The sequence below is a fragment of the Anopheles arabiensis genome, chromosome 3 (assembly GCF_016920715.1).
Source record: "Anopheles arabiensis isolate DONGOLA chromosome 3, AaraD3, whole genome shotgun sequence".
NCBI lineage: Eukaryota > Metazoa > Arthropoda > Insecta > Diptera > Culicidae > Anopheles > Anopheles arabiensis.
This window is the reverse complement of record NC_053518.1, coordinates 73,533,269-73,545,980: the sequence shown is the minus strand read 5'-3', so window position 1 is coordinate 73,545,980 and position 12,712 is coordinate 73,533,269. Positions and strand designations below refer to the sequence as shown.

The 12,712-nt window shown below is 42.0% G+C and overlaps 2 protein-coding genes across 2 annotated transcripts; both read right to left on the bottom strand.

Annotated features, from left to right (window-relative positions):
* Window positions 1-4,381: 4,381 nt before the first annotated feature.
* On the bottom strand, window positions 4,382-5,475 carry LOC120901979 (fibrinogen-like protein A). The gene has a single exon (XM_040310386.1). It carries the CDS (start codon window positions 5,457-5,459, stop codon window positions 4,431-4,433), a length of 1,029 nt encoding a protein of 342 aa, XP_040166320.1. The 5' UTR covers window positions 5,460-5,475; the 3' UTR covers window positions 4,382-4,430.
* A 4,767-nt stretch (window positions 5,476-10,242) lies between these two features.
* LOC120901731 (microfibril-associated glycoprotein 4-like) lies at window positions 10,243-12,032 on the bottom strand. The gene is made up of 2 exons (XM_040309888.1): window positions 11,864-12,032; window positions 10,243-11,783 (listed from the first exon to the last, which is right to left on the bottom strand). Exon 2 carries the CDS (start codon window positions 11,650-11,652, stop codon window positions 10,588-10,590), a length of 1,065 nt encoding a protein of 354 aa, XP_040165822.1. The 5' UTR covers window positions 11,653-11,783; window positions 11,864-12,032; the 3' UTR covers window positions 10,243-10,587.
* Between the last annotated feature and the right edge of the window lie 680 nt (window positions 12,033-12,712).

Genomic DNA, 12,712 nt, shown 5'->3' with positions numbered 1-12,712 from the left:
CCCGGCCCGGCGTTGGCCGAGCTTGGCTGCATTTCCTTTAACGGTGCGCGATGCACAGCGCCACAAATAAAGGCCGATGTCAAGTGAGCGTTGCGTTTGGAGCGAGGCGATGATTATTTATCTAAAACCTAATTCTGACCTCAATCCACGATCCGTCGAGGTAACACGAAAAAGCATTCCCCGCACACGAGTAAGCTCTCGCCAGCCAGCGAACGTTCTTGTTATATTAGATTTATTTTAAATTCCACCTCACACCGTTTCCGGCTCTTCGCAGCGGGGCCCTCAAATCGGTGCAGTTTTTGGCAGCGCACAGTGTCCGTGTTCCGTGTGTGTGTTGTTGGCGTGCTCACAGCATGAAACTCGAACATCGCGTAGCAAGAAACGCATCCATCGTTGCACCGAAAAAAAAAACACAAAAACGTTGACGCTGGTTATTTATAATATATTTCAATGAATTTCGAATGAGTTTTTAAACAATTTATAACAAAGCATAAATCATAATGAAGAAGCGTAGCCCTTTTGCCCGCGGCAATCCGATCGCGAACGCCAAACGCTTGGACAAAGAGGGGACGCTCGCACTCGCACGGGGCCAAGATCCCGAGCCACTTCACCACGATTGAGAAGAAGCTTCCTCTTTTATTACCGAAATTCGAAAAAGAAAGGAAAGAAAAAAACATATCCCGAAAGGGCAGAGTGGCTCCAAACGAAGCGTTCATCATTCGCACAACGGGGCCCAATTTTGTGGCTCTACCCTTTGGGGAGTAGTTTTGAAAACAGAGATGCTGGCGCTCTTTTTTTTTTTGTTCGCTCCTCCTTGGCGTTGAATGAATATTTTCTCTAAAAACACTCACACAGAAAAAAAGCGTCCCACCCCATATGTAGACCCCGACTGCTACTAGAGCCGTTACAATAAAAAGTTGTTAAACCTTTCACACGACTCACACACACACACACGTGGCACTGTCACGAACTCTTGGCGGTGGTGTTACTGCACCGACACGCAACATGGTGCAGCAGTGCATGCCCGCTCGCTGCATTGTTTCCCTTTCCACACGTTCACGTTTTTTCGAGCCCGCTCGGGATCGTTTTCCAAACGAAACTAAAAAACCCCATGGAAGGAAAAACTTTTGTTGCGGTAAGTTTGCGACAACTTTATTTGGAGTGAAACGTGTTGCAGAATTGTTCGCGTGTTTTTTTCGGGATGTGCAACCGTGCGTGCGTGTTGAGTCGCCACCACGTTTTGATAAATTTATTCGACAAAGGATATGTTATTCGTGTTTAATTTTAATCGTATGGCTTGATAAAACCTGTTTAGCCCGATAATCGATCGAATGTGATAGCAACTGTAGTTATGTTTTAATTTAGTTTGCTTTTGTAACGAAGAAAACCATTTGCTTGTGCTTTTTCTATCTTTTATTTTTGGTTTTTGCGAATCCCAAGCGTAAAATACATGGTTTTCCAGGGGTTCTCATAGTTGTGGGACACTTCCATTACTCTTTCCTATTGGAAATGAACTTTATATGATGGAAATTGGCATCCTTTTTGGACAGGATCATTGGCAATTCCTACTGGATTTGTCCAGCAAGGGTGCTATAGAGTCCACTTCCCAATACCTTAAGTTCATTTCACGCAACAAAGAGTCAATAAAGTGTCCCACAGCTATTAGAACTCCTGGAAAACCCTGTAATGAAATTTGAAGTAATTCTACTATTTACAGTACACTTTTATATTCCTTTTCAAATGGTTACTTCTTTTGAGTGTGTTTTGGCCTATTGTTTTTAAACCTATTTTCTTCTTCTTGTCATTTTCTATTCTAATGAATTTTTTTATCAATTTCGCTCTTCATGCTCAATTTTATTATTGGTTTGCATTTACTGCTCTTGTTTGCATTTACATTTATGTTTTCCTATTAACTTTTTGCTCTTATTTTTAGTAAAAGGTATTTACTTTGTTTAATGAAATTAATCTCTTGTTAGCTCCTTTAGAGTGATTATTTTTTTATTCTATCTTTTCATCTTATCACTTTCTTATCACAGCAGCAATAAGTCTTAGCCGTTCTTGAGCAATCAACTGAAAATGTGTTTGCTAAGTAATTTCACATATCTTGGAATGCATACACCTCAAACAGTACCTCCAGTTTAGTAGAATCGATTCACCTCCTCCGCGTGCAAAAAGTCCAAATGTATTAAAATGTCAAAAAATAAAGAACCGGAAACGATTCACCCAGCAATCCGGATAAGACACTACACCGAAGCCACTTATCTGTCCGTGCCCTGCTCCAATACGTCATCTCACACTGCAAATAATGAAGTCATACCTGCCCGTTCCCCTGGTTCAAAATCCCGCGGGATAGCTTCCGGTTCTGGGGGAAAGTACGTTTCTGCCCCTGATCGTGCTCCTGTCAAATCGCACGCACCCGCGCACAAACACACCGGCCAAGATAGATTGGACTAAATTTTATTCATTGCCAACACGTCGCTCATCCCGCGAGCGCGAGGGACGCGTGTATACGAAATGAATTTTAATTTAACCATCAATTACCTCTCGATCCCAGGGCAGGGAATAGTAGGGCTTCCATGTCGGCCTGCCCGTACCAGTGGAAGCCAATTTTCCATTGTGCTCCTGAGGTTTTCCGCAGCCCTAGTCTGCAGCGTTCGACGGCGGAGCATGTTTCTGCGCTGCGGAACAAGAAACACGAACCAGCGGAGCCGGGGCGGAGTGAAAGGGATGTCGATTATGACGGGCGGGACATCTCCCTTCGCTGGTGGGGCAGCAGAATAAATTCAGAATCGTAGATTAATGCCGAACAAACGTGAAACGTGGTTTACGCGAATGATTACCGACGAGGGAAATGGGACGAAAAAGGAGATAGAAAATGAAAGAGAGTAGGAACAAATGGCAAAAAGTGGTATGATCCACTAACCTTCCGGCATATTATCGCAGCGGATGGAATACCTTCCACTTTCCCTGTCCTTGTCCTTCGCTTTCGTCTCACCGCGATGAGAAAAAATTATGCAAACAAGCACTCAGGAGCTCCATTTGCATACTTTATTACGTAACAACAGTATCAGGTATCATGGATGCCGTGTGACTATTGAAATGATACCAGGGGGAGGTCGTTCACAGTTGCCTTTAAAAGCGAGACAGTTTTTCTTCCCTCCTCCCCCACGGAGCAAGGGGAAATCTGTGACATTTACCACCACCGGAGCGGAGAGTGTACTAAAAAAGGGGTAAAACTACACACAGAGAATAGCAAATGAGAAATTAAGATGTTTATCTCGATGCTGAAAATTAACTCTTTTTCCACCCGTGTCCCTAACCCGTCGTGCCCTCTGAACCCGGTTGCCTTTTTCCGGAAAATTTGTGCTCGTTTTTGGGCTGCCATGCTTGTGTTGGGGAATTCGTTATGTTTTTTTTTGTTTTTTGTTTCCCGCCTCCTCCTGAGCAAGCAAAGGGAGCCAAGGATTCGTAACGAATGGCGGTTCCGCATGTTTGCCGACTATTAATAAAGATTACCCTACCGTACGCCCCCGGTTTCGGGAAGGCCACCGTTAAGACATTAAGCTTTACAAGCATACATACATGTAAATTCCTTCACGCCGGGACATACGCCGTTTCCATGGGAAGTTAAACTTTTGCTTTCTGTCGCTTTTGTTTGTACTCGGGGTTTTTTCCCGTCCCCCCCCCCCCCCCCCCAAGCGCAGGGAACGAACGAGCCCACTCGAGACGTCACGCTAGCAGCTCGCTTTCCACATTAGCAGTTCGGCCGGGCAGGCCGGGTTGCGTTTTAAAAGTTAGGGTTAAAATTAAGCATTTTTCATCCGGCACTCGTAAGTTGAATTAAATTGAGTCTCAAGCGTACACCCCCAAGTGGTGACAGCGGGCTAGGTTGGGAGGGGTGAATGGGTAGTTTTTCGGACCAGACTGCTACCTGCTTCTCCTCTGTGATCCCTAACAATCCCCGGTGCTAAAGCGGAAAATTCAAAGGAAAAATGGGACTGGTTGTAGTAATAGGTGTAATGGCTAGTCGAGGGGAAATGAGGCGTCTGAATAAGTGCAATAATTACGTCTGAAGGCGTGTTTATTTTTTCAATTTGTACATTCTAGCCTAGCAAGGGTTCTGGCCCGCAGTATTCGAAACCAATTTGGAATTCCATTGGATGTGAGTATAATAAAAAAAAAAACGGCATCATAATAGGGTGTAGAGTTAACGGATTGTACACTGTTTGTTTTAAAAAGAGAAAATTTAAAATATTTCTTATTGAGAAGTCCACACCGATTCGAGAAAACTAATCCACCGATCAAAGGGATAAAATGTCATCAAGTTTTTTCATCATTTGTATGATAATCTCTTACCAAAGATAGGAGGCTTGACCTTTATTTCTTCTTATCATCCCATACAAACCCCGCAGAAATACAATTTAAAATAATTAAACTTCGCGAATCGACATTCTTGAATATGCAAAACCCTGCCAGGAATTTTTGTAGTAGAACCAACCGATAGCTTTTGGATCGTTTATATTCTCATACACCCCATTCAGATGTGATTGCATACACTTGTTATACCACCATGCTCCTTTGTATACGGTAGCACAGTCATCAGTTGGGTGAATATCATTTTCCCGATCCTTGGTGGAGAACTTCATGTCTCTATGATATTTCAATGCATCTGTTGCCGTTCCGCTGTACGATCCTAGCTTCTTTAACGGATATTGCTCCTCTTCACTGCCGATCTCGAACTCATCATACCGTGCATAAATGTACTTTCCATCGAAATCTTTCAGCTCCACCAGCAGCTCATGCTTTCGCGCCGCGGTAATCCGATGCAACTTCTCCAAGCCGAGCCAGAACTCTCCATCCATGCTCCCGAACCCATCGCGATACTCAGTCCAGTTACGATAAAAGTCCACCGATCCATCAAAACGATACTGGAACACTAGCCATCCCCCTCCGAGAGTAGTCTGGTCACAGTAGCCCACGAATGGATAATCATTTTCGGTTGCCTGTATGATGTACTTGCCAGAATGCTTTGACTGCTCCTGCACGCACGATCGAGACGAGACATTCCGGTATAGTATGCCTGGATTCACCTGAAGCATAGCTAGATCTTTTTTAGTTGCAAGCACTGTGATCTCCTTCCTTATCTCCTCATGCTTAGCGCAAGCCGTCAGCTGAGAGATAACTTTACTTGACTGAGTTTGTAGTGCAATGTGATTTTCGACCATCGTTTGATTCAACTGATTTATAACCGAAAGTAATCTTTCCAACATCTCTCGATCTTGCCTCCTGGTGAGCTCCATCTCGTTTAGTTTGGTCTGAAGAATCTCCAGCCGCGTGTCCAAAATTTCGTACATAAATCCCGATATTGGTGATTCCGTAACATTGTGTTTTAGACCGCGCACTTTTGTCACAATCAAAAATAACGACACAAAATATATGGTCACTCTAAATGCCTCCATACTCAACACACAGCTATACGTTCGATGGTTTAACTATGCTGCACAAATGCTGATGCAGCGTGCTTTTATAGTGGTTTGCCAAGCTTATCAGTATTGGCACGTTATACTCCAATTCTTTGATTGCTTTAAGATTTTTTGCTCTCTGTTTTACTTCGTTCACTGCACGCCAGTATGAAACTGGTAACATAATGCTGATAAAGCGTGGCGTAAGTCACAGTAACATTCAGCAAGCAAGTTTGCTGGTAAATTGTTTTGAGTGCGATTTTTATTTGCTTTTTTTATATTTACCGAATGTGTGCAAAATTTCTAAATGTTTGCAATATTCACATGACTGTCTAATGGATATTATATCTGCACAAAACCAAATACAGATATCGGTTTTTAAATTAAATGGTAATAAACGCAATGATGCTATTCCGTTCTGCCAGTACACTTTATATTTCATATCAGATTTGCTCAATCGAGTAGTGAACATCCTCAAAAATCCTGTAAATAATTTCGAACGCTTCAAAAATTGTGCACAGAATGATCATTACCGGTGCAGTAGCGCTATCAATGTCGAGGTTAAAGTTCTATCTATGATTCAACAAAGTCCTGGGAATTCCTAAATGATACGAGTGGAATGAAATAATGTAGAGCCATATTAATAATAACCATGCCGTTGCTTACCACCCAATTCGTTATCGCCAGTGAGCTGCCTGACGTCCTGCAAGGCAATGGTTTGCTAATGACTTTTATGTAGGATATGCCATCTCAGCCACGTGTTAGGGAATGGATTAAGGAATTTCACACCGTGTTGCTTTCATCAAAACACAGTAGAAATGGAACCTGACGTGATGAAACGAAAAGTTATGCTTATATTCAATGTGGTTATTCTATATCGCCAATGTGTATTGCAACAATGTGTTGGTATTGCAACAACCAACTGCAAATTTTCGTCTACACCCACCTATGGGACTTTCATCCCCTACAACCTTTTCTGCGACACAAAATACGCGATCACCGCAATCGCCGAACCGAACAATCCTGTCGGCACACACTCCACGAGCCTCATCCACACCGCAAACGAACTAATTAGTGCTTGTGTGCGTGCACATTCTGCTCCACCGAATCCTGCACTAATCTCTAACGTCACGCACACACACACGCATATTTATCAAACGAGGACGGTACTTGAACACAAGAACACGGAATCCGGCTCACCTATGATTAAAAGTGATTGCTCTCACCTGAATATTGCTCCTCCATCAACGAATGAATGCGCTCATGTTCTTACCAATAGCAAAATAAGCTTTCACACAAATGATCACGAATCCGTAACAAATCATGAGCAGAACGATCAAAACAATGCCGATCCAACACTCACACAAATACGTGGCGCTAATGTCAATCCAGCAGGGTTTGCCTCCACTATTTTTCGACAAAATTATTCTTGCATATCTGAGCTTTCCGTGTATTACCAAAACACCCGAGGTCTACGGACAAAACTCTCGAGTTTCTTCAGTGCATCTTCAAGCTGTTCTTTTGATATCATCGCGATCGTAGAAACCTGGCTCAAGGATGACATTGCCTCGTCTGCACTCTTCGATGACCGATATGATGTTTTCCGAATGGACCGTAACTCCTCAAATAGCCAGAAAACCCGAGGGGGAGGGGTACTGATTGCGGCTAAAACCATGCATCGTCCCTCAGTAATCACTGTTGCGAGCTCATCAACCGAAAGTATCTGGATCCGCATGCGTGTTGGCACTTCATTCGTAATAATCGGTACCGTTTACGTTCCACCGATTCTTAGTAATAATACCGAATATGTTGCTGCTTACTGTTCATCTTTTATGGAAATTTCTGAGAAATATCCACAAGACTCGATCCTCGTGTTGGGAGACTTCAATCAACCAGGCCTTTCTTGGCTATTTGACACTTACGGTTCTCTACATGTCAACATTCCGAGATCCCGTGTATCCCCAGCCTACTCCCAACTGCTTGATACTCTCAGCTTTGTGGGACTATCTCAGGTCAATAATAATGTAAACAATCATGGGTCTTTACTTGATCTTATATTCGTGAGCCCGCGTATAATTGAGAATGGTATGAGAATTTTCCGTTCCATAGATTGTTTAACTGAGGAAGACCGATATCATCCGAGCTTGCTGGTCAATATTACACTTCCATCAACAACCCAGACTGCTACGGAAGTCACTGGATCGAACAGCCTGAGACATCTCGATTTTAGAAAAGTTGATTTCCCAAAAATGGTTGACGCTTTTGCCAATACTGACTGGTCATTCCTTAATTCTGATAGCAATCCCACCTTATCAATCGATTCGGCAATCGACTCCTTTCAAATCAAGGTTGGTCTAGTCCTTCACAAATGCTGCCCTACTCTACAAGAGCGCGCAGCTTCCGGTCCCCCGTGGGGCAATAGAGAATTAAAAAGACTTAAATCTGCGAAAAATAGAGCTTTGCATTGTCTCGTAATGTCTAATCTTCACTCCGACAGACTATTGTTTAACACTGTTAGTGGCAACTATAGAAGATTCAATAGGCATCTGTATAGAATCTATATCAACAAACTTCAACGAAGTATATCCACCGATCCGACTAAAATATTTTCATTCGTTAACCGTAAGAGGAAAAATGCAAAAATCCCGTCAGTAATGTCACTAGACACCGAGAAAGCCTCAAGTGAACTTGAAATCAGTCAGCTCTTTGCCAAAAAATTTAGTTCAGTTTTCGACCTTCAATCTTCGTCACCAATTAATATTGCAACTGCCCTGCAGCACACACCCGCGGATGTTCTAGATATGTCTATAAATGATATTGTCATCACAAATGAATCGGTAGAAAATGCAATCAAACAAATTAAACCCTCATTTATCCCGGACGGGATTCCAGCAATAGTCTTACAGAAGTGCTCAACTTATCTTTCAGAGCCACTGGTCCATCTGTTTAAGCTTTCTCTGCACAGTTCTACATATCCTACTATGTGGAAGTCTTCGTGGATGACACCCGTTCATAAAAAAGGTCCGAGACATGTTATATCTAATTATCGTGGCGTAACTTCCCTATGTGCATCAGCAAAAATACTCGAAATTCTTGTCCAGCGTTAGTCAGGGGTGGCGAATTATATCAGTCCAAGCCAGCATGGATTTGTTCCCAAACGATCGGTGTCGACCAATCTCGTTCAATTCGTGTCTGAATGCCTTACGGCAATGGACGGCAAGTCACAGATTGATGCAATTTATACTGATTTCATGTCAGCATTTGATCGGATTAACCATGACATACTCCTTGCGAAACTGAGCCGGCTTGGCTTTCATAATAATCTAGTCATATGGTTAAAATCATATTTAAACCAAAGATCATACTGTGTTAAAATCAATAAGTGCTTGTCCAACGTGTTCGTTAGTTCGTCCGGTGTACCACAGGGAAGTAACATTGGCCCAGTATTGTTTATCCTATTTATTAATGATGTTGTATTTGCGCTCCCAAATCAATGTTTGCTTATGTATGCGGACGATATCAAGATTTATGCGACCATTAGAAATGATTCGGACAGCTCGACACTCCAGCACAGCCTAGACGAATTTAGCAATTGGTGCTCTGCGAACTCGCTATCCTTGTGTGTCAATAAGTGTTGCGTGATTAGTTTTACTCGTAAAAAAGACCCTATCAAGCGAGACTATAACCTTGACTCGTGTTTAATCCCACGTAACATAGAAACTAAGGACCTCGGCACTATTCTTGACTCATCACTCTCCTTCCGTCAACAATATTCGTACGTCATCGACAAAGCATATCGGCAGCTTGGTTTTATTCATCGTCTGACATCTGATTTTAATGACCCTTTCTGTTTAAAGCAACTGTTCGTCGCCTTAGTCCGATCCGTACTTGAATTTAATGTTGTAACATGGTCTCCACAAACTAACAACTGGTCCACACGAATTGAGCGATTTCAGAAAAAAATCACAAAAATAGCTATAAGAACCTTACGGTGGAACATGGACCAGCCTCTAACCTATCAAACTAGACGGCTTCTTCTAAGATTGCAGTCCTTAGAGAGACGTAGGGAGGTAGCACAAGCAGTTTTTGTAGCAAAATTAATAAAAGGCGAAATTGATGCTCCCGAGCTTCTCCTTAAAATAAATTTGTACGCCCCTGACCACGCACTTCGTCCTCGAAATTTTCTGATCAAAATAGACCGGGCCCGTACTTCCAGAGGAGCTCATGATCCAATTATTTCAATGTGTAAAGCTTTCAATAAGTTCTACTGCTTTTTTGACTTCAACATTACAGTTGCCACGTTTAAATGTTCATGTCTGTTTTCAAATATATAGCAAGTAAGGTTATTTTTAAGTATTACTTTATTTTAATATTGCAAAGGCCCCTGCGCGCGCCACGCAATTATCTTATCTTCAATATAAATAATTCAACTTTGTAAATAAATCTAGATATGATTGCTTACAAGTTGTACGAATCAATTAGAATAAATTACAATATGTCAAAATAGTTCACAGCGAGATTGTAACATGGTGATTAGCATTAATGAATTTTGTTCATCGTAAATATCTCATCAATAAATATAATACTTCTAAATTTTTGTCAAATGTCGCCATGCATTGTCATCAAAGGTTTGAAAATCACTTGTTTCAGAATGTATGTTTAGGCTACCAGTAACTAAATTTCGCGAATCGACATTCTTGAGTATGCATAGCTCTTCCAGGAACAATCGTAAATGTGCCAGGTAATATATTTTCGTTTATTTATATTGCCATGCCCTCCATTCAGATTGGATTGAAAAAACCCTTTGAACCGCCATGCTCCCTGGGCAGATTCAGTGCCTGTGTTATTTTTTTCTTATTTGTTAGATTTGTTTGTTTTATTTTTTAATAAATTTATTTGATTATAATTCTTGTGATTATTTATTGATTAATTTTAGGTGTTTTTAAATGAAAATGAGTCTTTGAACAAACTAGAATAAAGTATCAAGTGGAATGAATTTGATAATGAGCTGGAAAATGAGTTGATCGGGTTTTAACGGTTTCATCGGACAACAGGTTACTGTTCATAGAAAAAAAAAATATTGGAAACCCTTCGCTCCAGAAGCTTCAATCACATGCCACAGTTATTATACTTCGCGAATCGACATTCTGGAGTATGCAAAACCCTGCCAGGAATATTTATAATAGTACCAACCGATGGATCTTTCATTCTTTGCATTTTCATATATCCCATTCAGATTTGAATGTTCACACGCTCTATACCACCATGCTCCTTTGTACAGGGTAGCACAGTTGTGCTTGGGGTGAACATCATTTTCCCGATCCTTGGTTGAGAATTTCATGCCAAGGTGATGACTTAATGAATCTCCTGCGCTTCCACTGTACGATCCTAGCTTTTTTAACGGATATTGCTCCTCTTCACTGCCGATCTCGAACTCATCATACCGTGCATAAATGTACTTTCCATCAAAATCTTTCAGCTCCACCATCAGCTCATGCTTTCGTGCTGTAGTAATCCGGTGCAACTTCTCCAAGCCGAGCCAGAACTCTCCATCCATGCTTCCAAACCCATTGCGGTACTCTGTCCAGTTGCGCCAAAAGTCCACTGATCCGTCGTACCGATACTGAAACACAAGCCAGCCTCCTCCGAGAGTTGTTTGATCGCAGTATCCCAGGAATGGTTTGTCGTTTGCGGTTGGTTGTATCAAGTACTCTCCTGTTTGATTTGATGGTTCCTCCTTGCACGATCGAGCCGATACACTCCGAAAATATAAGCCCGGATTCAGCGTCAGCAAAGCAAGATCTTCCTTCGATGCAAGTACTTGAAGCTGTTTCCTCATTTGATCGTGATTAACTTTGGCTATTTGCTCAATGAGCATTTCATTCGACTTCATCAGCAACGCGATGAGGTTATCAACCATTGCTAGATTGAACTGATTCATAAACCTTTCCAGCAACACACGATCATGCTTCCTGTTGGTCTCCATCTGGTCCAGTGTGTACTGAATATTTGCCAATCTGGTTTCCAATAGTTCATACGCAAATTCGGATATTGCGTTGTCGTTCACAATTTGATCGCCACCTCGAACTTTCGCCATGATAAGCATCAGCCACACAAAATAAATGTGCACTTTATATGTTTCCATGACCACACTTCTCACCAATAACTGTGATTTAATATAATGAAACATTGCATTGGCTGTTGCAGCTGCTTTTATAGTGCTCTAGCAGCGTGCAAGGTTATCAGCATTATTTTGTGTTGAGCCAGAGCGCCTTGTAAAATTAGCTTATTTCATCTCGTTCGTTGCGTGCCGATACGAAACTGCAAAAAACATACTGATATAGAATTATTCACCACACATATTTCTGTAGCACGAGCTTAACATATCTTCTATTACTCACTTCATTCGCCTGGATTATATTATCTACTCCCAGAGTATGCAAACAAAACTGAATGATAAAAAATTGGTCGTATTTACTGCAACCCGTTAATGGTAATGGATACACATATGCTCAAACTCATCATGTAAGGTTCAGTAAATATGTACATTGGCAGTTGGGTTGTCCATCAATAAGGTACAGATTAGGCACTGTAGTCTAGAGAAAAAAAAACATAGATTTGTAATAAACATTTTAAATAAAGTCTCAAAGGAAATAATCGCAAAATCCTCCAATAGTTAAAGATGACCCCGCTCAACCAATCCATCCTTGTTTCCTCACCGATTTCCATGCCTAAATGGTATCAGCAGCTGCTAACACGCGCAGCACGATTCCACTTCAAACCCAAGCAGCAGATCGTTAACACCATCGGCTTCTGCCATCTTCAGAGTCGCCCGTACCCACCATTCAGGCAATTACCATTTTGCACCGATACGGCTTCTGCTCACTGCTCGTGGCAAGCTTTCCGTTTCATTATAATGCAACCCAGCTCGTGCCAGCACTCGTGGTGTGAATTTAATCATTTACAATCGCGCCAACGATTGCAACACGCCTGCACTATCCAACCCATTACACTCCCTGTTTTAAGCTGGTGGATGGTTTCTGTGGGTATTTTGTTGTTTCTTGTGTGCCACTCTCATTGCCTCCGTGACTTAATTCGTGACGTACGGGTAAATGAATGCGTGAGGCTTCATCTCACACCTCAGCGCCTACCTGGGGCGCATTCCTTACCATTTGCCTTATTTTCTGGCCGCTGGCCAGGAGTACAGGAAAGCAAACGTTTTCTTTTGCCCTGGCAAACGGTAGGTCGTG